General features: G+C 41.7%; 1 protein-coding gene across 1 annotated transcript in view; it reads left to right on the top strand.

Annotated features, from left to right (window-relative positions):
- Nucleotides 1-25880, top strand: part of CCNI (cyclin I) — a 183434-nt gene extending 157554 nt beyond the window's left edge. The window contains exons 6-7 of the mRNA XM_053703414.1: nt 17576-17806; nt 24210-25880. Of these exons, the coding sequence (XP_053559389.1) occupies nt 17576-17806; nt 24210-24665 (687 nt within the window). The 3' untranslated portion in view covers nt 24666-25880. The remainder of the gene's footprint in view (nt 1-17575; nt 17807-24209) is intronic.
- The last annotated feature ends 228 nt before the right edge of the window (nt 25881-26108 follow it).

The following is a 26108-nucleotide window of genomic DNA, read 5'->3' as shown; positions in this document are numbered from 1 at the left end:
AAATAAGAAGTAAATTGGAAAGTTTTTAAAAATTGTATGCTCTGTCTAAATCACGAATGTCTAATTATGACTTTACTGTCCCTTTAAGGGGTTAAAAAAAAACACAAAAGGCAAATTTCTATCATAGCAAAGGGCTGCAATGATGCAATGAACCATAGAGGTGGAATTTGCAAGACTACCACAGCTGTAACTACAAAAACGATCAATTATTCAGCACATTCCATTTTTTTTTCTTTAGATAAATCAAATCAAAAAAATTGTCTTTTTTGTCTCTTTAACTTTTCATGTTTCATGTTGGCTAACACTTAGAAATTGCCGTTAGTAGATTGTGATATATTTTGGTGGACTAATGGTTTTGTTTGTTTAAGAGTTCAATGTCTCAGACCTCCATCTTTACATGTAAGCACAGACTATGAAAGCGCAGACTTCATGCATGAGTAAAAAAAAGAGAATAGCGTGCTTTTAGATTGTAAGATCAATATCCTCTGTGGGCAGATATGGCAACAGTCTTATTTTGTACAATTGAAAAATAAAACTTTACACATGGAAAGGTTTAGAGGAAAATTGTACGGTTCTTACAACTATCTTCCCTCAAGGATAAAATCTGTTTTCAAACATCATGTCTCTTTATTTAATGCAAAAACGTAAACTAAAATTTAAAGGGACAGTCTACTTGATTTTTGTTTGTTTAAAAAGATAGATAACGCCTTTACTACCCATTCCCCAGCTTTGCATAACCAACATTGTTATATTAATATACTTTATAACTTCTAGTTTGCCTGTTTGTAAGCCCCTGCAAGTCACCCCTTATCTCAGCGCTTTTTAAATCTTGCAAAACAGCCAGACAGTGCTAGTTGATGTGTGTCATATAGATACTATTGTGCTTGTTCCCGTGGAGAATGATATTGGTTATGCAAAAACCAGTACTGATTGGCTAAATTGCAAGATCGTAAAAAGCACTGAGATAAGGGGCAGTCTGCAGGGGCTCAGATACAGGTAGTCATAGAGGTATGCAATACTGGGGAATGGGCAATAAAGTGATGATCTATTATTTTTTTAAACAATAACAATTTTCTCTTGTAAGGTGTATCCAGTCCACAGATTCATCCTTTACTTGTGGGATATTCTCCTTCCTAACAGGAAGTGGCAAAGAGAGCACACAGCAGAGCTATCCATATAGCTCCCCCTCTAGCTCCACCCCCCAGTCATTCTCTTTGCCGGCTCTAAGCAATAGGGTCTCTCTTGGAAGGGTAAAGTGAATGTGGTGTTAGATTTGTAGTTTTTGTTCTACAAGCAAAAGTTTGTTATTTTTAAATGGTACCGGTTTGTACTATTTACTCTCCAGCAGAAAAGGGATGAAGATTTCTGCAGAGAGGAAGATGATTTTAGCATGTTGTAACTAAAATCCACTGCTGTTCCCACACAGGACTGAGGAGTACAAGAAAACTTCAGTTAGGGGGAACGGTTTGCAGATTAGGCTGCAATAAGGTATGTTCAGTCATTTATTTCTAGACAAGACTGTGATAATGCTAGAAAAGGACTGATAAGATCCCCATGAGGGAAGGGTAAGCTTTATTCAGAGACTAAGTATGGAATTACAAGCTTACATGACAGGGCTAATTTATGCTGGATGACACTATTTTATGTGTTGACACTTTTTTATGGCAAACGGTTTTTACTTATAAATATCTTTTTTGAGACACTTAGAAGGTCCCTTTGGGTTTCTTTCAGGGGTTGTTACCCACATGGCTAATATTATAACTCCTAGGAGTGTTTCTTTAGGCCTCACAGCACCGGAGTAAGGTGGGAGGGGCCTAATTTCGCGCCTCAGATGCGCAGTTAGATTGACTAGATCTTCAGGCTGTGTTCACTTGGTGGCTCCTGCTACAGTTTGAAGACCCATAAGAAGCTTTTTCCCCATAAATCCGACTCCTAAGGGAAGGTAGGGCCACAGCAGAGCTGTGGCAAGGTGCTAAATTTGTTTTAACCGGTCTGTTGGCAAGGTGCTAAATTTGTTTTAACCGGTCTGTTAGCTTACTATTGATCCGGTTTGGGCATTAAGGGGTTAATTGATTTTTTTGCTAGTTGTGCAATCTTACCAATGCTTTAGGTACATACTGTGAAAATTTCAGAAAGTTTGGTGCATTTTTCACTGTTTTGGAAAATTGTGTACCTTTTTTATTTCTTAAAGGCACGGTAACGTTTTTTGCAAAGTGTGTTTTTTGCTTGATTAATGTGATTTCTAAGCCTGTTTGTCTTACTACTAGTCTGTTAAACATGTCTGTCACCAAGGAAAATCCTTGTTCAATGTGTTTAGAAGCCATGGTGGAACCCCCTCTCAAAATGTGTCCCACGTGTACTGATATGTCTATACATTTTAAAGACCATATTGTTGCACTTAAAAATGTGGCCTAACATGAGTCTCAGACAGAAGGTAATGAGGTTAGTCCGTTGACCTCTCCCCAAGTGTCACAACCAGTTACGCCCGCCCAAGCGACGCCTAGCACCTCTAGCGCGTCTAACTCTTTTACCTTACAAGATTTGGCGGCAGTTATGGATAATACCCTCTCAGTATTTTTATCTAAGCTGCCCGTGTTACCTGCAAAGCGTGATAGCTCTGTTTTAAGAACAGATTATGAGCATTCTGACGCATAGCATAGTAGCCGTATCCGATATACACTCACAACGCTCTGAAATGGGGGCGAGGGAGGTGCTGTCTGAGGGAGAAATTTCCGATTCGGGAAAGGTTGCTCCTCAGACAGACTCAGATACGTTGGCTTTTAAATTTAAACTAGAACACCTCCGTTTATTACTCAGGGAGGTATTGGTTACTCTGGATGACTGTGACCCTTTGGTGGTTCCAGAGAAATTGTGTAAAATGGACAAGTACCTAGAAGTTCCTGTTTACACTGATGTGTTCCCGGTCCCTAAGAGGATTACGGATATAGTAACTAGGGAGTGGGATAGACCAGGTATTCCGTTTGTTCCCCCTCCTGTTTTTAAGAAAATGTTCCCCATATGTGACACCACGCGGGACTCGTGGCAGACGGTCCCTAAGGTGGAGGGGGCTGTTTCTTCACTTGCTAAACGCACAACCATACCAATTGAGGACAGTTGTGCTTTTAAAGACCCTATGGATAAAAAATTAGAGGGTCTACTTAAGAAAATTTTTGTCCATCAAGGTTTTTTTCTCCAACCTATAGCGTGCATTGTTCCTGTAACTACTGCAGCTGCTTTCTGGTTCGAGGCGCTGGAAGATTCACTCCAGACGGAGACCTCATATGAGGATATTATGAACAGAATTAAGGCTCTTAAGCTGGCTAATTTTTTTATCACAGATGCCGCTTTCCAACTAGCTAAGTTAGTGGCAAAGAATTCAGGTTTCGCCATTCTGGCGCGCAGGGCGCTATGGCTCAAGTTCTGGTCGGCCGATGTGTCGTCAAAATTCAAACTGCTGAACATCCCTTTTAAAGGAAAGACCCTTTTCGGGCCTGAATTGAAAGAGATTATCTCAGAAATTACTGGGGGAAAAGGCCATGCTCTCCCTCAGGACAAGTCCTTTAAGACAAAGAACAAACAAAATAATTTTCGTTCCTTTCAAATTTCAGGAGCGGTCTTGCTTCATCCTCCCCTGCTGCAAAGCAAGAGGGTAACACTTCACAACCCAGGGCAGCCTGGAAACCTTACCAGGGCTGGAGCAAGGGTAAACAGGCCAAGAAGCCTGCAGCTGCCCCCAAGACAGCATGAAGGGGTAGCCCCCGATCCGGGACCGGATCTAGTAGGGGGCAGACTCTCTCTCTTCGCTCAGGCCTGGGCAAGAGACGTACACGATCCCTGGGCCTTAGAGATTGTATCCCAGGGATATCTTCTAGAATTCAAGGACTCCCCTCCCAGGGGAAGGTTCCATATTTCTCGTCTGTCTACAGACACGACAAAGAAAGAGGCGTTCTTACGCTGTGTAGAAGACCTAGATACAATGGGAGTGATCCACCCAGTTCCAATTGCGGAACAAGGGCTGGGGTTTTACTCAAACCTGTTTGTGGTTCCCAAAAAAGAAGGAACTTTCAGACCAATCCTGGATCTCAAAATTCTAAATAAATTCCTCAGAGTCCCATCATTCAAGATGGAGACCATTCGGACAATATTACCAATGATCCAGGAGGGTCAATATATGACTACCGTGGATCTAAAGGATGCGTATCTACACATTCCTATCCACAAAGATCATCACCAGTTTCTCTGGTTTGCTTTTCTGGACAAGCATTTTCAGTTTGTGGCTCTCCCTTTCGGGTTGGCCACTGCTCCCAGAATTTTCACAAAGGTACTAGGGTCCCTCCTGGTGGTGCTAAGACAGCGGGGCATAGCAGTGGCGCCTTATCTAGACGACATCTTAATTCAGGCGTCAACTTTCCAAAGATCCAAGTCTCACACGGAAATCGTAGTGGCCTTTCTGAGGTCTCACGGGTGGAAAGTAAACATCAAAAGGAGTTCTCTCTCCCCCCTCACAAGAGTTCTCTTCCTAGGAACACTAATAGACTCGGTAGAAATGAAAATATTTCTGACGGAGGTCAGAAGTTAAAACTCTTAACTGCTTGCCGAGCTCTTTATTCCATTCCTCGGCCGTCTGTAGCTCAGTGCATGGAGACAATCGGACTAATGGTAGCGGCAATGGACATAGTCCATTTTGCTCAGATACACCTCAGACCACTGCAACTATGCATGCTCAAACAGTGGAATGGGGATTATGCAGATTTGTCTCCTCAAATACAGTTGGACCAGGGGACCAGAGATTCTCTTCTCTGGTGGTTGTCTCAGGATCACCTGTCTCAGGGAATGTGTTTCCGCAGACCAGCGTGGATCATCGTAACGACCGACGCCAGTCTGTTGGGCTGTGGTGCTGTCTGGGACTCCCTGAAAGCTCAGGGCTTATGGTCTCGGGAAGAAGCTCTTCTCCCGATAAACATTTTGGAACTGAGGGCGATATTCAACGCTCTTCAGGCATGGCCTCAGCTAGCTGCGGCCAAATTCATCAGATTTCAGTCGGACAACATCACGACTGTAGCTGACATCAACCATCAAGGGGCAACAAGGAGTCCCCTAGCAATGATGGAAGTAACCAAAATATCACTCTTGCCACCTCTCAGCAATTCACATCCCAGGAGTAGACAACTGGGAAGCGGATTTTCTAAGTCTTTTCATCCGGGGGAGTGGGACTCAGCTATGGGGCACTCCAGAATTGGATCTGATGGCGTCCCGTCAGAATGCCAAACTTCCTCTTTACGGGTCCAGGTCCCGGGATCCCCAGGCGGTGTTGATAGATGCTCTAGCAGCGCCTTGGTTCTTCAATCTGGCCTATGTGTTTCCACCATTTCCTCTCCTTCCTCGTCTGGTTGCCAGAATCAAGCAGGAGAGGGCGTCAGTGATTCTAATAGCGCCTGCGTGGCCACGCAGGACTTGGTATGCAGACCTAGTGGACATGTCATCCGTTCCACCATGGACTCTGCCAATGAGGCAGGACCTTCTACTTCAAGGTACTTTCAAACATCCAAATCTAATTTCTCTGCGTCTGACTGCTTGGAGATTGAACGCCTAATTCTATCTAAGCGTGGTTTCTCTGAGTCGGTTATCGATACCCTGATTCAGGCTAGAAAGCCTGTCACCAGGAAAATCTACCATTAGATTTGGCGAAAATATCTTTGTTGGTGCGTAAGATTAGGATTCCCAGGATATTGTCCTTTCTCCAAGAAGGATTGGAGAAAGGATTATCAGCTAGTTCCTTAAAGGACAGATATCTGCTTTGTCTATTCTTTTACTCAAACGTCTGGCAGAGGTACCAGACGTTCAAGCGTTTAGTCAGGCTTTAGTCAGAATCAAGCCTGTTTATAGACCTGTGGCTCCACCATGGAGTCTGAATTTAGTTCTTTCAGTTCTGCAAGGGGTTCCGTTTGAACCTTTATATTCCATAGATATTAAACTTTTATCTTGGAAAGTTTTGTTTTTGGTAGCTATCTCTTCTGCTGGAAGAGTTTCAGAGTTATCTGCTTTGCAGTGTGACTCACCTTATTTGGTGTTCCACGCTGATAAGGTAGTTTTTCTTCCTAAGGTTGTGTCTAATAAGAATATTAATCAGGAAATTGTTGTCCCTTCTCTGTGTCCTAATCCTTCTTCGAAGAAGGAACGTCTGTTACACAATCTTGATGTGCTTCGTGCTTTAAAGTTCTATTTACAAGCAACTAAGGATTTCAGACAAACAACTTCATTGTTTGTCATCTATTCTGGTAAGAGGAGAGGTCAGAACCTCTCTTTCCTTTTGGCTGAAAAGCATCATCCGTCTGGCCTATGAGACTGCTGGCCAGCAGCCTCCTGAATCAATTACTGCTCATTCTACCAGAGCAGTGGCTTCCACATGCTTATCCACATGGCTAGTTTTACACCTCTTTACATGCGGTTGTTTAGGCTGAGAGTACATCGTACATGATGGGTGGGGCCTAATTTTTGCGCCTCAGATGCGCAGTTAGTTTGTCAAGAAGGACAGCAAACTTCAGCTTCGGTTGGGCCCAAACTGAGTGATTGTCTACCGGCGTGATATTGATCAGTTTGTCAGATCCCTGGGGGCAGGTAGGTGCCACAGCTGTGGCGAGGTGCAGGGGTTTGTTTAAGTTTTTTTTCATTAACGGTTTTGTGTTAAATTAATCATTTAGGAGGTTTAATTTGCCCTTGCTTGTGGTGCAATATCCGACTGCAATTTAGGATAGGAATACCTTGAAATTGAACGTTTGTTATAATTTTTAAGCAGATTTGGAAAAATTGTGCGCTTTTTTATTCTTAAAGGTGCAGTATTCGTTTTTCAAAAAAAAATTTTACTCAATAAATAAAGTGTTTAACGACTTTTGTGGTTATTACTAGCCTGTTCAACATGTCTGACATTGAGGAAAGTCAATGCTCTATGTGTTTAGAAGCCAGTGTGGAACCCCCTCTTACATTGTGTCCTTCTACTGAAAGGGCCTTACACTGTAAAGAACATATTTTAGGTGATAAAAGTATTTCTAAGGATGGTTCTCAGTCTGAAGAGCATCAGGATATGCCATCCAATTCTCCCCAAGTGTCACAACCTTTAACGCCCACTCAAGCGACACCAAGTACTTCTAGTGCGTCCAATTCTTTTACTCTGTAAGATATGGCTGCCTCAGGATAAGTCTGTTAAGATGAGGGGTAAACAAAATAATTTTAGTTTCTTTCGAAACTTTAAAGGAGGACCCTCTGCTTCCTCTTCCTCCACAAAGCAGGAAGGGAATTTTGCTCAATCCAAGTCAGTCTGGAGACCTAACCAGGCCTGGAATAAAAATAAACAAGTCAAGAAGCCCACTGCTGCTACCAAGACAGCATGAAGGGGCAGCCCCCGATCCGGGACCGGATTTTAGTAGGGGGCAGACTTTCTCTCTTTGCTCAGGCTTGGGCAAGGGATGTTCAGGATCCTTTGGCATTGGAAATTGTGACCCAGGGATATCAGCTGGAATTCAAGGACTTGCTCCCAAGAGGGAGATTTCATCTTTCACGTTTGTCTGTAGACCAGACAAAAAGAGAGGCGTTCTTATGCTGTGTAAAAGACCTCTATACCATGGGAGTAATTTGCCCAGTTCCAAAACTAGAACAGGGACAGGGGTTTTACTCAAATATGTTCGTGGTTCCCAAAAAAGAGGGAACTTTCAGACCGATTTTAGATCTCAAATGTCTAAACAATGTCGTTCAAGATGGAGACTTTACGAACAATTTTACCAATGATCCAGGAGGGTCAATATATGACCACCGTGGACCTGAAGGATGCGTATCTTCACATTCCTATCCACAAGGATCATCATCAGTTTCTAAGGTTCGCCTTTCTGGACGAACATTATCAGTTTGTGGCCCTTCCTTTCGGGTTGGCCACAGCTCAGAGAATCTTGACAAAGATGCTAGGGTCCCTTCTAACGGTTCTCAGACCGCAGGGCATAGCAGTGGCGCCCTATCTGGACGATATTTTGATCCAGGCGTCAACTTATCATCTGACCAAATCTCACACGGACATCGTGTTGGCAAGAACACACGGTTGGAAAGTGAATATAGAAAAGAGTTCACTAGTTCCACTCACAAGAGTTCCATTCTTGGGAACTCTGATAGACTCGGTAGACATGAAAATATTTCTGACAGAGGTCAGAAAATAAAAGATTCTAAATACTTGCCGAGCACTTCAGTCCATTCCTCGGCCATCAGTGGCTCAGTGTATTGAGGTCATTGGATTTAATGGTAGCAGCAATGGACATCGTTCCGTTTGCTCGCTTTCATCTTAGACCACTGCAGCTGTGCATGCTCAGACAGTGGAATGGGGATTATGCAAATTTATCTCCTCAGATAAATCTGGATCAAGAGACCAGAGATTCTCTTCTTTGGTGGTTGTCACAGGATCATCTGTCCCAGGGAATGTGCTACCGCAGGCCAGCATGGGTAATAGTGACGACGGATGCCAGTCTCTTGGGCTGGGGTGCAGTCTGGAATTCCCTGAAGGCTGAGGGTGTTTGGACTCAGGTGGAGTCTCTACTGCCAATCAATATTCTGGAACTGAGAGCAATATTCAATGCGCTTCAGACGTGGCCTCAGTTGGCTTTGGCCAAATTCATAAGATTCCAGTCGGACAATATCACGACTGTAGCATATATCAATCATCAAGGGGGAACAAGGAGTTCTCTAGCGATGATAGAGGTTTCAAAAATAATCCGATGGGCGGGGGCTCACTCTTGCCATCTATCAGCAATCTATATCCCAGGAGTAGAGAACTGGGAAGAGGATTTTCTGAGTCGTCATACTTTTCATCCGGGGGAATGGGAACTCCATCCGGAGGTGTTTGCATCATTGATTCATCAATGGGGCACACCGGAATTGGATCTGATGGCATCTCGTCAGAATGCCAAACTTCCTCATTACGGGTCCAGGTCAAGGGATCCCCAAGCTGTACTGATAGATGCTCTAGCAGTACCTTGGTCGTTCAACCTGGCTTATGTGTTTCCACCATTTCCTCTCCTGCCTTGTGTGATTGCAAGAATCAAACAGGAGAGAGCTTCGGTAATTCTAATAGCGCCTGCATGGCCACGCAGGACTTGGTATGCGGATCTAGTGGACATGTCCTCTCTGCCACCGTGGAAACTTCCATTGAGACGGGACCTTCTCATTCAAGGTCCGTTCCAACATCCAAATCTAAATTCTCTGCAGCTGACTGCCTGGAGATTGAACGCTTGATTTTATCTAAGCGGGGATTCTCTGAGTCGGTCATTGATACTTTGATTCAGGCTCGAAAACCTGTCACTAGAAAGCTTTACCATAAGATATGGCGTAAATATCTTTATTGGTGTGAATCCAAGGGCTACTCATGGAGTAGGGTTAGGATTCCTAGGATCTTGTCCTTTCTCCAAGAAGGATTGGATAAGGGATTATCAGCTAGTTCATTAAAGGGACAAATTTCTGCTTTGTCAATTTTACTATACAAGCGTCTGGCGGATGTCCCAGACGTTCAGTTTTTTTGTCAGGCTTTAATCAGAATCAAGCCTGTGTTTAAACCTATTGCTCCGCCATGGAGATTGAATTTAGTTCTCAATGTTCTTCAAGGGGTTCCGTTTGAACCCATGCATTCCATAGATATTAAGCTTTTATCTTGGAAAGTTTTGTTCTTAGTTGCTATCTCTTCTGCTCGAAGAGTTTCTGAGCTTTCTGCGTTACAATGTGATTCGCCTTATCTTATATTCCATTCTGATTAGGGTTGCACCGATACCATTTTTTATGACCGAGTACAAGTACCGATACTTGTTTTCAAATACTCGCCGATACCAATTACCGATACTTTATTTTTTTTAATGTCATGTGACAGTTTACCAAGCACAATACAGACTAATTATTTAAGATTCCTTCTTTATAATTGTAAAGGGCTGTAATTCAAAAGACATTATGAAATAATAAAAGTTTTATTTGTCACAAAGTTCACTGAACATGTTTATAAATAAAAAATATTACAATAAAATATTACATTTAAAGGGGTGATGCAATTGGGTTGTAGGGCTGTTATATAACATCAATCTGACATTTGTATGGAGTCTTTCACTTTCCACACTACTGCATGGTGCAGAAAGATATTTTTGGGCCATTTTAGCCAGAGCTGGAAATCTGTTTATTAATTGACCAGTTCTTCAGGGGTTTGTCTGAACGAGGTACAGTGATGTCTCCTACAATAATACAAATAACAGCAATTTGTATTGGCAGAACAGTAGTAAACAATTTTTAGTTTAGTCTCCACTCCAGTTTAAAATGAAATGAGAACATGCAGTTTGAAAAAACACCACAAGATAGCACATGGGTAGGAAGTGGAGGTATCGGTTTAAGTATCGGTGCATTTGCACGAGTACAAGTACTTATGCAAATACTTGGTATCGGTACCGATACCGATACTAGTATCGGTATCGGTGCAACCCTAATTCTGATAAGGTGGTTTTGCGGACTAAACCTGGATTCCTTCCTAAGGTTGTTTCAAATAAGAATATTAATCAGGAAATTGTTGTTCCTTCCTTGTGTCCTAATCCTTTGTCTAAGAAGGAACGTCTGTTACATAACTTGGACGTGGTTCGTGCCTTGAAGTTTTACTTACAAGCGACCAAGGATTTCCGTCAAACATCTTCTATATTCATTGTTTATTCTGGAAAGCGTAGGGGTCAAAAAGCTACGGCTACCTCTCTTTCTTTTTGGCTGCAAAGCATCATCCGCCTGGCATACGAGCCTCCTGAAAAAATGATGGCTCATTCTACTGTGTGGCTTCCACATGGGCTGTTAAAAATGATGCTTCTGTTGAACAGATTTGTAAGGCTGCGACTTGGTCCTCCTTTCATATTTTTTCTAAATTTGATACTTTTGCTTCTTCGGGGGCTATTTTTGGGAGAAAGGTTCTTCAAGCAGTGGTGCCTTCTGTTTAGGTATCTGTCTTGTCCCTCCCATTCATCCGTGTCCTGTTGCTTTGGTATTGTATCCCACAAGTAAGGATGAATCCGTGGACTCTTCGTATCTTGTAGAAGAAAAGGAAATTTATGCTTACTTGATAAATTGATTTCTTTTACGATACGATGAGTCCACGGCCCGCCCTGTCTATTTAAGACAGAATTTATTTTATTTTCAAAACTTCAGTCACCTCTGCACCTTTCTCTTCCTATACTTTCGGTCGAATGGTGAAGAGAAGGGAGGAGCTATATAGACAGCTCTGCTGTGGTGCTCTTTGCCTCTTCCTGTTAGCAGGAGGATAATATCCCACAAGTAAGGATGAATCTGTGGACTCGTCGTATCGTAGAAGAAATCAATTTATCAGGTAAGCATAAATGTCCTTTTCTCCAACATAGGTGTGTCCGGTCCACGGCGTCATCCTTACTTGTGGGATATTCTCTTCCCCAACAGGAAATGGCAAAGAGCCCAGCAAAGCTGGTCACATGATCCCTCCTAGGCTCCGCCTACCCCAGTCATTCTCTTTGCCGTTGTACAGGCAACATCTCCACGGAGATGGCTTAGAGTTTTTTAGTGTTTAACTGTAGTTTTTCATTATTCAATCAAGAGTTTGTTATTTTCAAATAGTGCTGGTACGTACTATTTACTCAGAAACAGAAAAGAGATGAAGAATTCTGTTTGTATGAGGAAAATGATTTTAGCAACCGTAACTAAAATCCATGGCTGTTCCACACAGGACTGTTGAGAGCAATTAACTTCAGTTGGGGGAACAGTTTGCAGTCCCTTGCTGCTTGAGGTATGACACATTCTAACAAGACGATGTAATGCTGGAAGCTGTCATTTTCCCTATGGGATCCGGTAAGCCATGTTTATTACGATTGTAAATAAGGGCTTCATAAGGGCTTATTTAAACTGTAGACTTTTTCTGGGCTAAATCGATTGATATTAACACATATTTAGCCTTGAGGAATCATTTTATCTGGGTATTTTGATATAATAATATCGGCAGGCACTGTTTTAGACACCTTATTCTTTAGGGGCTTTCCCAAAGCATAGGCAGAGTCTCATTTTCGCGCCGGTGTTGCGCACTTGTTTTTGAGAGGCATGGCATGCAGTCGCATGTGAGAGGAGCTCTGATACTTATAAAAGACTTCTGAAGGCGTCATTTGGTATCGTATTCCCCTTTGGGTTTGGTTGGGTCTCAGCAAAGCAGATACCAGGGACTGTAAAGGGGTTTAAAGCTTAAAACGGCTCCGGTTCCGTTATTTTAAGGGTTAAAGCTTCCAAAATTGGTGTGCAATATTTTCAAGGCTTTAAGACGCTGTGGTGAAAATTTGGTGAATTTTGAACAATTCCTTCATGTTTTTTCGCAATTGCAGTAATAAAGTGTGTTCAGTTTAAAATTTAAAGTGACAGTAACGGTTTTATTTTAAAACGTTTTTTGTACTTTCTGATCAAGTTTATGCCTGTTTAACATGTCTGAACTACCAGATAGACTGTGTTCTGAATGTGGGGAAGCCAGAATTCCTATTCATTTAAATAAATGTGATTTATGTGATAATGACAATGATGCCCAAGATGATTCCTCAAGTGAGGGGAGTAAGCATGGTACTGCATCATTCCCTCCTTCGTCTACACGAGTCTTGCCCACTCAGGAGGCCCCTAGTACATCTAGCGCGCCAATACTCCTTACTATGCAACAATTAACGGCTGTAATGGATAATTCTGTCAAAAACATTTTAGCCAAAATGAACCCTTGTCAGCGTAAGCGTGGCTGCTCTGTTTTAGTTACTGAAGAGCATGACGACGCTGATATTAATATCTCTGAAGGGCCCCTAACCCAATCTGAGGGGGCCAGGGAGGTTTTGTCTGAGGGAGAAATTACTGATTTAGGGAACATTTCTCAGCAGGCTGAATCTGATGTGATTACATTTAAATTTAAATTGGAACATCTCCGCATTTTGCTTAAGGAGGTATTATCCACTCTGGATGATTGTGAAAATTTAGTCATCCCAGAGAAACTATGTAAAATGGACAAGTTCCTAGAGGTGCCGGGGCTCCCAGAAGCTTTTCCTATACCCAAGCGGGTGGCGGACATTGTTAATAAAGAATGGGAAAGGCCCGGTATTCCTTTCGTCCCTCCCCCCATATTTAAAAAATTGTTTCCTATGGTCGACCCCAGAAAGGACTTATGGCAGTCAGTCCCCAAGGTCGAGGGAGCGGTTTCTACTTTAAACAAACGCACCACTATTCCCATAGAGGATAGTTGTGCTTTCAAAGATCCTATGGATAAAAAATTAGAAGGTTTGCTTAAAAGGATGTTTGTTCAGCAGGGTTACCTTCTACAACCCATTTCATGCATTGTCCCTGTCACTACTGCCGCATATTTCTGGTTTGATGAACTGCTTAAGGTGCTCGATAGTGACTCTCCTCCTTATGAGGAGATTATGGACAGAATCAATGCTCTCAAATTGGCTAATTCTTTCACTCTAGACGCCTCTTTGCAATTGGCTAAGTTAGCGGCTAAGAACTCTGGGTTTGCTATTGTGGCGCGCAGAGCGCTTTGGTTGAAATCTTGGTCGGCTGATGCGTCTTCCAAGAACAAGCTACTAAACATTCCTTTCAAGGGGAAAACGTTGTTTGGTCCTGACTTGAAAGAGATTATCTCTGATATCACTGGGGGTAAGGGCCACGCCCTTCCTCAGGATCGGCCTTTCAAGGCAAAAAATAGACCTAATTTTCGTCCCTTTCGTAAAAACGGACCAGCCCAAGGTGCTACGTCCTCTAAGCAAGAGGGTAATACTGCTCAGGCCAAGCCAGCTTGGAGACCAATGCAAGGCTGGAACAAGGGAAAGCAGGCCAAGAAACCTGCCACTGCTACCAAGACAGCATGAAATATTGGCCCCCGATCCGGGACCGGATCTGGTGGGGGGCAGACTCTCTCTCTTCGCTCAGGCTTGGGCAAGAGATGTTCTGGATCCTTGGGCGCTAGAAATAGTCTCCCAGGGTTATCTTCTGGAATTCAAGGGACTTCCCCCAAGGGGGAGGTTCCACAGGTCGCAGTTGTCTTCAGACCACATAAAAAGACAGGCGTTCTTACATTGTGTAGAAGACCTGTTAAAAATGGGAGTGATTCATCCTGTTCCATTAAGAGAACAAGGGATGGGGTTCTACTCCAATCTGTTCATAGTTCCCAAAAAAGAGGGAACGTTCAGACCAATCCTAGATCTCAAGATCTTAAACAAATTTCTCAAGGTCCCATCGTTCAAGATGGAAACCATTCGAACTATCCTTCCTTCCATCCAGGAAGGTCAATTCATGACCACGGTGGATTTAAAGGATGCGTATCTACATATTCCTATCCACAAGGAACATCATCGGTTCCTAAGGTTTGCATTTCTGGACAAACATTACCAGTTCGTGGCGCTTCCTTTCGGATTAGCCACTGCTCCAAGGATTTTCACAAAGGTACTAGGGTCCCTTCTAGCGGTGCTAAGACCAAGGGGCATTGCAGTAGTACCTTACCTGGACGACATTTTGATTCAAGCGTCGTCCCTTCCTCAAGCAAAGGCTCACACGGACATTGTCCTGGCCTTTCTCAGATCTCACGGCTGGAAAGTGAACGTGGAAAAGAGTTCTCTATCCCCGTCAACAAGGGTTCCCTTCTTGGGAACAATTATAGACTCCTTGCAAATGAGGATCTTTCTAACAGAAGCCAGAAAAACAAAGCTTCTGGACTCTTGTCGGATACTTCATTCCGTTCCTCTTCCTTCCATAGCTCAGTGCATGGAAGTGATCGGGTTGATGGTGGCGGCGATGGACATAGTTCCTTTTGCGCGCATTCATCTAAGACCATTACAACTGTGCATGCTCAGTCAGTGGAATGGGGACTATACAGACTTGTCTCCGAAGATACAAGTAAATCAGAGGACCAGAGACTCACTCCGTTGGTGGCTGTCCCTGGACAATCTGTCTCAAGGGATGATGTTCCACAGACCAGAGTGGGTCATTGTCACGACCGACGCCAGTCTGATAGGCTGGGGCGCGGTCTGGGGATCCCTGAAAGCTCAGGGTCTTTGGTCTCGGGAAGAATCTCTTCTACCGATAAATATTCTGGAACTGAGAGCGATATTCAATGCTCTCCAGGCCTGGCCCCAGCTTGCGAGGACCAGGTTCATACGGTTTCAATCAGACAACATGACGACTGTTGCGTACATCAACCATCAGGGGGGAACAAGGAGTTCCCTAGCGATGGAAGAAGTAACCAAAATTATTCTTTGGGCGGAGTCTCACTCCTGCCACCTGTCTGCTATCCACATCCCAGGAGTGGAAAATTGGGAAGCGGATTTTCTGAGTCGTCAGACATTGCATCCGGGGGAGTGGGAACTCCATCCGGAAATCTTTGCCCAAGTCACTCACCTGTGGGGCATTCCAGACATGGATCTGATGGCCTCTCGTCAGAACTTCAAAGTTCCTTGCTACGGGGCCAGATCCAGGGATCCCAAGGCGGCTCTAGTGGATGCACTAGTAGCACCTTGGACCTTCAATCTAGCTTATGTGTTCCCGCCATTTCCTCTCATTCCCAGGCTGATAGCCAGGATCAAGCAGGAGAGGGCGTCGGTGATCTTGATAGCTCCTGCGTGGCCACGCAGGACTTGGTATGCAGATCTGGTGAATATGTCATCGGCTCCACCTTGGAAGCTACCTTTGAGACGAGACCTTCTTGTTCAGGGTCCGTTCGAACATCCGAATCTGGTTTCACTCCAGCTGACTGCTTGGAGATTGAACGCTTGATTTTATCGAAGCGAGGATTCTCAGATTCTGTGATCGATACTCTTGTTCAGGCCAGAAAGCCTGTGACTAGAAAGATTTACCACAAAATTTGGAAAAAATATATCTGTTGGTGTGAATCTAAAGGATTCCCTTGGGACAAGGTTAAGATTCCTAGGATTCTATCCTTCCTTCAAGAAGGATTGGAAAAAGGATTATCTGCAAGTTCCCTGAAGGGACAGATTTCTGCCTTGTCGGTATTACTTCACAAAAAGCTGGCAGCTGTGCCAGATGTTCAAGCCTTTGTTCAGGCTCTGGTTAGAATCAAGCCTGTTTACAAACCTTTGACTCCTCCTTGGAGTCTCAATTTAGTTCTTTCAGTTCTTCAGGGGGTTCCGTTTGAACCCTTACATTCCGTTGATATTAAGTTATTATCTTGGAAAGTTTTGTTTTTAGTTGCGATTTCTTCTGCTAGAAGAGTCTCAGAATTATCTGCTCTGCAGTGTTCTCCTCCTTATCTGGTGTTCCATGCAGATAAGGTGGTTTTACGTACTAAACCTGGTTTTCTTCCAAAAGTTGTTTCTAACAAAAACATTAACCAGGAGATTATCGTACCTTCTCTGTGTCCAAAACCAGTTTCAAAGAAGGAACGTTTGTTGCACAATTTGGATGTTGTTCGCGCTCTAAAATTCTATTTAGATGCTACAAAGGATTTTAGACAAACATCTTCCTTGTTTGTTGTTTATTCAGGTAAAAGGAGAGGTCAAAAAGCAACTTCTACCTCTCTCTCTTTTTGGATTAAAAGCATCATCAGATTGGCTTACGAGACTGCCGGACGGCAGCCTCCCGAAAGAATCACAGCTCATTCCACTAGGGCTGTGGCTTCCACATGGGCCTTCAAGAACGAGGCTTCTGTTGATCAGATATGTAGGGCAGCGACTTGGTCTTCACTGCACACTTTTACCAAATTTTACAAGTTTGATACTTTTGCTTCTTCTGAGGCTATTTTTGGGAGAAAGGTTTTGCAAGCCGTGGTGCCTTCCATTTAGGTGACCTGATTTGCTCCCTCCCTTCATCCGTGTCCTAAAGCTTTGGTATTGGTTCCCACAAGTAAGGATGACGCCGTGGACCGGACACACCTATGTTGGAGAAAACAGAATTTATGTTTACCTGATAAATTTCTTTCTCCAACGGTGTGTCCGGTCCACGGCCCGCCCTGGTTTTTTTAATCAGGTCTGATATTTTATTTTCTTTAACTACAGTCACCACGGTACCATATGGTTTCTCCTATGCAAATATTCCTCCTTAACGTCGGTCGAATGACTGGGGTAGGCGGAGCCTAGGAGGGATCATGTGACCAGCTTTGCTGGGCTCTTTGCCATTTCCTGTTGGGGAAGAGAATATCCCACAAGTAAGGATGACGCCGTGGACCGGACACACCGTTGGAGAAAGAAATTTATCAGGTAAACATAAATTCTGTTTTTCCTTCTGATTGCCAGAGAGGCATTTATTTGCTGGCAGAAAAGGATGAAGTTCTAAGGAGAGAGATCCTGCTGCTTTTAATACTGCATCAAAAATTGTGGCATTTTTAACCCTTTAACAATGTTCAACTTACCCTGTACGTTGGCTGCCATTTCCTAATTTAGGGGTTAAGTAGCGTGGCTGTCGCCATCAGAGTTTTGTGAGCATCAAAGCAAAGCACTAATTTATACTAAAATTTAATGTCTTTTTTCTTTTTTTTTTTCTTTATTTAAAAATCCCTTGTAATACCGTGTGTATGTGTCTTATTTCTTATCAGTTCCATGCTATGGCGTTAACTACCAACCCCGAGTTACTAGACAGGTTGCCAGAGATGAATCCATCACTGCACGTGGCGCTGCTTACTAAACAACTTCTTCAGTGTATGGCGTCTTATGAGCTCCTGCAGTTCAAGGGTTCCATGCTGGCGTTGGCTGTTCTCAGCCTAAACATGGAAATGCTGCTTCCTGATTGGCTCGCACTTACCATCAAGCTACTCCAGACTGCGCAGGTAAGCAGTGTCTTCTTTTAGGCTTCTAGTAAAGGGACAACAAAGCCAAAATGTTTATCATGTATATTAGAGAATGTGTTTAAAGAACTACTAAGCACAGTAGAATAACATATTCAGTAAATACACAATAAAAAAGCACTTAGTTTAAATTTCAAATGAGTAGTAGAATTCATTCTGACAAATTTTAAAGTTAGTTCTATTTTCCTCCCACTGCATCATGTGATAGCAATAAGCCAATCACAAAATGCATTTACGTATATAGAAGTGAATTAGAAAGCTGTCTAAAATGGTGTGCTCTATCTGTATAAGGAAAGTTTTATTTTGACTTGAGTGTCCCTTTAATAAAGACAAATGGAACTAGGTAAACATCCGAATAAAAGCTACTATGCAGTCTATTGCTTCATTCCTGACAGGCATCAACATAGGATTAGATCACATTCTCTATTTAAAGCTAGATTTAAGTAATCTAGCAGCAGTATTAGGGTTTATGGAAATGTTATACAAATGGGGGTCCAATGAGGCCCTCATTTGCAGTAGGTGAGCAACATCAAGCAAATTAAACAGGGTACTTGCGTCTTTATGCAGCACTTTGTTGTGCTGGTAGATCCACACTGGAGATACACAGTGCTCCAGCTCACTGATCGCAGCATACCAGAACCAATATGATTATCTACATTCAAGTAGCTGGAAATATGTCTGTTGTACACTGAAATACAGTGATTAAAAACTCAATATTTATTAAAATCAAATTAATACCGTTTCTACAACATATATTGAGGGATAACCAGTATGTTCAACTACCAGCACTCACAGACATCTGCACAGCTCTCGGTGACCAGAGAAGCCTAGGTGCAAAGCCTATAGGGAAATCTACAAACCAAAAATATTAACACAACACTTAGAAAGTCTGGCAGTATCTTGCAAGCACACAGCTAGATTAAAATCAGAATGGAAGAGTAAGTTTTAATCTAGCTGTGTGCTTGCAAACTTGTGCTTGCCTTTTTACCTTGAACAAAATCCCCCCTCTGGATCACCATTGTTATACATCCAAAACTGCTGCCATAGAATGTTACATATACACTATGGCAGCAGAGTTTGCAACTATGAATAATATAACAATAAACATTTTTGCAAACACTGCTGCCAAATGGCTGACACATGCACGCTCCTGAGCCTATCTAGAATTACTCTTTAACAAAGAATATCAATGGCGAGATTACAAGTGTAAGTGTGCTTTCGCAAGCTCGATATTTGCGCTCCACTCATTAATATCGGCGCACGCAAATGTGCGCTGGTATTACAAGTAAAGCGCCAAGCAAACGCATTGCATGGAAGCTTTGCACTTATGAGAGGGCACTTTCATAGGCTACAATGGGAGCCTTTGTTCTGATGCCGATGGACGGCAAAGAACTTAGTGTAACGTTGGTCAGCATATTTAAAATAATATCTCTCTCTCTCTCTCTCTATATATATATATATATATATATATATATATATATATATATATATATATGTATATATCTATGTATATATATTTATGTGTTTATATATGTATATATATTTATGTGTTTATATATGTATATACACATATATTTGTGTTTATATATGTATATACACATATATTTATGTGTTTATATATGTATATACACATATATTTGTGTTTATATATGTATATACACATATATTTATGTGTTTATATATGTATATACACATATTTACACATAAATATATATGTATATAAGCATATACATATATATTTACAGTTTTAAAACACAGTCCCCATAAACCGCTATGTAAAGGCACGTTTTCCCCCCCACATCTCCTCACTTTAACCACTTATAACTGCTTCGTGTAGTTATTTAAAGAAAAAAAAGAAGCTCATTTTCAATTTAAAGGGACAGTCTACACCCGTATTAACATTAGCCTATACGTTAGATAAAGTTCAGATTGTCCTAACTCACCCCCTCTACCGTAACGAGTCTGCTTCACAAACGGAGTTATTCATAATCAAAACTCTGATTCTAATCGTTATAAATGGCAGACCAGCTCCGCCTATTAACTACATCATAGACTCTATACTTTAAAACACTCCAATCAAAATTAGATCACTGATTAAAAAACAGGATCGCGCTTTCGTTGTTTAGCGCATGCGCACCTTCTGAGGAACCAAAAAAACAAAAAAGGAATGAAAAAACACTCGGCTTAGTTATTTTCCTGCAGCACAGACGGACTTCCTCTATATCACTTCCGTAAATAGGAGCATGCGTGTTTACAAGGTAATTACGTAGGTGGTTATATGTGAACGAGTATGAGATACAAAGAGAAGGGGAGTACATGGTAGCAGGAGAAGGGAATGGGTGGAGTTTGTCTGCCATTTTTAACGATTAGAATCAAAGTTTTGATTTTGAATACCTCAGTTTGTGAAGCAGACTCATTAGGGTAGAGGGGGTGAGCTAGGAAAATAGGAACTCGATCTAAGGTATAGGCTAATGTTAATACGGGTGTAGACTGTCCCTTTAAATAAAGGAACTGTCCACTTTTTTTTGGCGGGGGGGGGGGGAATTGGGGGACATTTTTTTAATTAACCAGAGGTCTGACCTCTGGTTAATTCCGCTTAGCGCAAAGTGCTACAGCAAGCTTGCTGTAGTATTAACCAGCTACTTGTAATGGCTGATTATTTAACGTGCGCTCGTAAATGGGCAAATTTGCCCTTTCACGGGCGCACGTTAAATTAGCGCTCCACTTCTAATCTAGCCCCAAGAGTACTAAGTAAAATTGAAAATAGATTGGGTCGTTGTTTAAAATGACATGCTCTACCTGAATCATGCACATTTAATTTTTACTTTACTGTCCCATTAAATTGACTGAGTCCCTGTGAACCGACTTAGATTTAGAAGGGGCATAAAAGCATAAAAAAGAATGTGGCTATTTGTCACAAGCATTTTTTGAATATCTTTGTAGCCAGGGGAGTACCTAGAAACTTTAAAGGGACACTCAACTCAAAATTAAACTTAAAGATTCAGATAGAGCAGCAATTTTAAACAACTTTCCAATTTACTTCAATTAACAAAATGTGCACAGTATTTTTATATTTACACTTTTTGAGTCACAAACTCCTACTGAGCATGTGCAAGAATTCACTGCATATACGTATATGCATTTGTGATTGGCTGATGGCTGTCACATGATACAGGGGGAGTGGAAATAGACATAACTTTGCAATTTATTTAACAAAAATCTACTACTCATTTGAAGTTCAGACTAAGTGCTATTGCATTGTCTTCTTATCAGGCATTTGTTGATTATGCAAATCTACTGCATTGACTGGTCCTTTAAGGCTCAGGTGCAAGAATCAATGAGGACCCCGCCCAACATCAATGGCAAAAAACTGCACCGCTGTCAACGCCACCATAACATCTCACATCCATTGCATATGACTATTAGCTGACTTCTCTAGATACATTAACTATCTCGCTATATCCTGCTATTTCCATATAAATAAATAAAGCATAAATAAAAATAATAATATATATATATACATACACAGTATCTCACAAAAGTGAGTACACCCCTCACATTTTTGTAAATATTTTATTATACCTTTTCATGTGACAACACTGGAGAAATGACACTTTGCTACAATGTAAAGTAGTGAGTGTACAGCCTGTATAACAGTGTAAATTTGCTGTCCCCTCAAAATAACTCAGCACACAGCCATTAATGTCTAAACCATTGGCAACAAAAGTGAGTACACCCCTAAGTGGAAATGTCCAAATTGGGCCCAATTAGCCATTTCCCCTCCCGGTGTCATGTGACTCGTTAGTGTTACAAGGTCTCAGGTGTGAATGGGGAGCAGCTTTGTTAAATTTGGTGTTATCGCTCTCACACTCTCTCATACTGATCACTGGAAGTTCAACATGGCACCTCATGGCAAAGAACTCTGAGGATCTGAAAAAAAGAATTGTTGCTCTACATAAAAATGGCCTAGGCTATAACAAGATTGCCAAGACCCTGAAACTGAGCTGCAGCATGGTGGGCAAGACCTTACAGCGGTTTCACAGGACAGGTTCCACTCAGAACAAACCTCGCCATGGTCGACCAAAGAAGTTGAGTGCACGTGTTCAGCGTCATATCCAGAAGTTGTCTTTGGGAAATAGACGTATGAGTGCAGCCAGCCTGTCAGTGCTCAGACTATAAGCCGCACACTGCATCAAATTAGTCTGCATGGCTGTTGTCCCAGAAGGAAGCCTCATCTAAAGATGATGCACAAGAAAGCTTGCAAACAGTTTGCTCAAGATAAGGAGACTAAGGACATGGATTACTGGAACCATGTCCTGTGGTCCGATGAGACCAAGATAAACTTATTTGGTTCAGATGGTGTCAAGCGTGTGGGGCAGCAACAGTCAAGCATGGTGGTTGGAGTGTCATGGTCTGGGCCTGCATGAGTGCTGCCGGCACTGGGGAGATAGAGTTCATTGAGGGAACCATGAGTGCCAACGTGTACTGTGACATACTGAAGCAGAGCATGATCCCCTCCCTTTGGAGACTGGGCCGCAGGGCAGTATTCCAAGATGATAACGATCCCAAACACACCTCCAAGACGACCACTGCCTTGCTAAAGAAGCTGAGGGTAAAGGTGATGGACTGGCTAAGTATGTCTCCAGACCTAAACCCTATTGAGCATCTGTGGGGCATCCTCAAACGGAAGGTGGGGGAGCGCAAGGTCTCTAACATCCACCAGCTCCATGATGTTGTCATGGAGGAGTGGAAAAGGACTCCAGTGGCAACCTGCAAAGCTCTGGTGAACTCCATGACCAAGAGGGTTAAGGCAGTGCTGGAAAATAAAGGTGGCCACACAAAATATTGACACTTTGGGCCCAATTTGGACATTTCCACTTAGGGGTGTACTCACTTTTGTTGTCAACGGTTTAGACATTAATGGCTGTGTGTTGAGTTATTTTGATTGGACAGCAAATTTACACTGTTATACAGGCTGTACACTCACTACTTTACATTGTAGCAAAGTGTAATTTCTTCAGTGTTGTCGCATGAAAAGATATAATGAAATATTTACAAAAATGTGAGGGGTGTACTTACTTTTGTGAGATACTATATAATATATATATACGTACGTACATACATACAGTGGCGGAACTCCAGGGCCAAGTCGCACCTGATGGGCCCCCCCCAGAGTGGTGGTCCTCTAGGGCTCAGTTGCACATGCGAATATGGTTGTTCTGCCACTTTGTAGCATATTTAAATGAAAATGATGCTGCTATTATTCTACCATTTAATCCGCCACAACTGATTTCAGAGCATACAGAGATGCTGATTGGTGTGCACTAACTTTGCACATACTGGACTGTCACTCAAGCACATGAGCAGCGAGTATGCAGCGACTAACATCTGTATGCTCCACATGTTAACCTGATTGCCTTACAGCTTTTTATTCTGTGAGCAAGGATACAAATAATATTCTAAGTTATCTTAAAATTAAGTTTTTAGTATAGTTCAGATGCCAAAAATAGACAGGGGGCCACAAGGCCAAGTACAGTTGGATCAGGACTAATAGATAATAGAAAATCAATAGATCCAGTCACATTTTATATTGCACCAATAAGTGTAAGGCGCAAATCAGGCAAGCTGGATTCTCACAGTCATCCATCAAACTGATCTCCAGTAATACACCAATGGTATTGTCAGCAATCCTCCAGCATCTTTTGTTTATCAGATCATAAATTTTCCTAATCATGACTATAGGTATGCTTTATTTATATGATATAATGATATGATCTATATATATTATCATTTTTATGATTGGATTATAGGAATTAGTGGATGAAAGTAAATAGGCACATATTGTAATTTGTAGTGGAGTTCATATCTGTTAGGATTGATATTGACTATGCTTGGATTATATATACACATATTTATTCACTTGTATATGATGTAATATATGTCTTTATAATGTTTGATCACATAATTATATGATGAATTTACCAGATTTAGTTTGAGGCTGTTGTCATGACAACCATTTTGGCGCATTTTTTTTTATTGGGGGGGGGGGTTTAGTCTTTAAATTGTTTGCACCTTCACTGTTTCATGTTGAGCTGATGAAGGTGAATGTTTGCTCTGAAACGTCACCTATAATACATTTTACCACACTATTTAAAGTCCAATGAGTGCACATTTTTCATTGTATGTATTATGATTTTCATTTCCTTACACCCTGGCTGATGACTATTGAGGTGTTGGTGCAAGTCCCCCTTTTTGGAGTATATAATCTGGGTGCAGTAAGCATGCAACAAAGTAACTGCACTCTTAGGACTTTAAGGTACAAACAGTGTCAACTTTTATTTTACCTCAACTTTATTACATAAATGTATGTTCTCTGGTTCCACAGATGGATAGCTCCCAGCTGTTCCATTGTCGGGATGTTGCTGCACGACACCTTTCTCCTTTGCTGGCTCCCTTGCCTCCCAACGCTGTTTATGTCTACTGTCCCCTCAAGCAGACCCTGGTAACCTGTAACAGAGGAGCGTTTCGATTCCGCCCCTCCCCTTCATCAGGCCCCGGAGTCAACCAGCAGGGCAAAAGCACACCAGGAGCTCGCATCAAGGGAACAACTGTCCTATACCAACGGCTTGCCGCTCCGACTGGCTGCAAGCAAGCCTCCGCCAAGCGAAAGGTGGAGGTAATGGAAGTGGACGAGTTCTATGATGGGATCAAGAGGCTATACAACGAAGATTGCACTGGGGAGGTTATGGGCGTGGAGATAGTGGGTTGTAGTGGTGGCCTATCAAGACAAGATGTCTCCATATCTCCATGCCCACAATTACAGGCTGTATCTGTCATGTAGCATACAACTATTTTGATTGGCAAAACCAGGTGCCATATGAGATTCCTTTTGATATCTTCATGTGCTGAAGGTCACCTTTCAGTGCAGTGCATTGCAGACCTCTCCAGCCCTGAAGGTGTTAAAACCGTATTGTGTGCCATGCACTATGGGTTAAAGGCCATGCCTCACTAGGTTGGAATAGAGCAATACAAATCCTAACTGTTTTCTCATGCTGCTAAACCCTAGCTCCATTTTATGTCATTAAAAAAATAAATAAAATAGATGAAAACAACAAAAAACTAAAATGTACATAAAAAAAATATCAAAACGGCCAAAAACAGCAACAAAAAAAGGTAGAAAAAATTGTTAAGTTCTAGTGTTGTCAGTTCTATCGTTTTATTTTGATGTTTCTGCGGTAAGCTGTACTCTTTGATATTCCTTGTGCAAGGCTATTATATTTTAGATTTGTCTTTCGGTGTTCTTTCCAGTCTTTCTAGATTCTGCATAACTCTCTATCTTACATCTCTCTGCCTTTTCTGTTTGTACTGACCTTAAATTAAAAACTAAATGTTTTTTTATTCTTCCTAAATAATCAAAGAACGTTCTCATAATAATAATAATAAGGTAATCTATATTGTTTCATTCATTTAAAACAAATACTTTACTGTTTTGGTCTTATGAAACTATTACTTTAACCTTATTTAAAATCACTTCTCAAAAATATGGGTAGTATTTGTTAAATATCTGATCATAACCTGTCCGCACTTTATTGTACAAACAAGGATTGTAGAATTGGCTACAATAATGACATGATTTTATATATGAAAAATAATAAATCATTTGAGCTGCAAATCTGCAATAACAATGTCATTTTGGGTTAACAAGCATACCCATAGTTTAATAAATAATATCCACTTTGGAATTGTAACAAGTTATTGCAATATATTCATGGGCTTTAACCATTAGAATCACTTGCAAAAATCATTAAAATTATACAAGTTTTTGGCCATGAAAAAAGTTCTACCCATGTTCACATCTTTAAATAATACTGTTTTTTGAAGTTAGCATTTAGCAGACACATTGTTTAAGCATGTGTGTTTAATTTTCTGTAAACTTGTTACTATGTTAATGATATTCTGTAGAGCTCTTTGCACAGTCTGAGAAAGGCATGGCCAATGGAATCTATGCTCCCATACATAGTCCTGCTGGTTACAATAAAAAGTTGCCCCAACAAAACTGTACTCTGTTTTATTATTTTGTCTTTACTGCAATCAGGAGATGTAAGAGCACAATTTAAAGCATAAATGATACTTCTTAAATGGACTGTAAACCTTAAAGGGACTTTTAACAATAAATATATTTTATAAGCATAGTTTTGAGGTTGTTCCCCGTCTCCCTATAGTCATGGGTGCCGCCATGTTGAAATCTAGCTTTTACTGCATTCCAGTGCTGATGGTTTGCACA

Source organism: Bombina bombina, chromosome 2, assembly GCF_027579735.1.
Source record: "Bombina bombina isolate aBomBom1 chromosome 2, aBomBom1.pri, whole genome shotgun sequence".
Lineage (NCBI taxonomy): Eukaryota > Metazoa > Chordata > Amphibia > Anura > Bombinatoridae > Bombina > Bombina bombina.
This window is presented reverse-complemented; position numbering and strand designations above follow the sequence as displayed.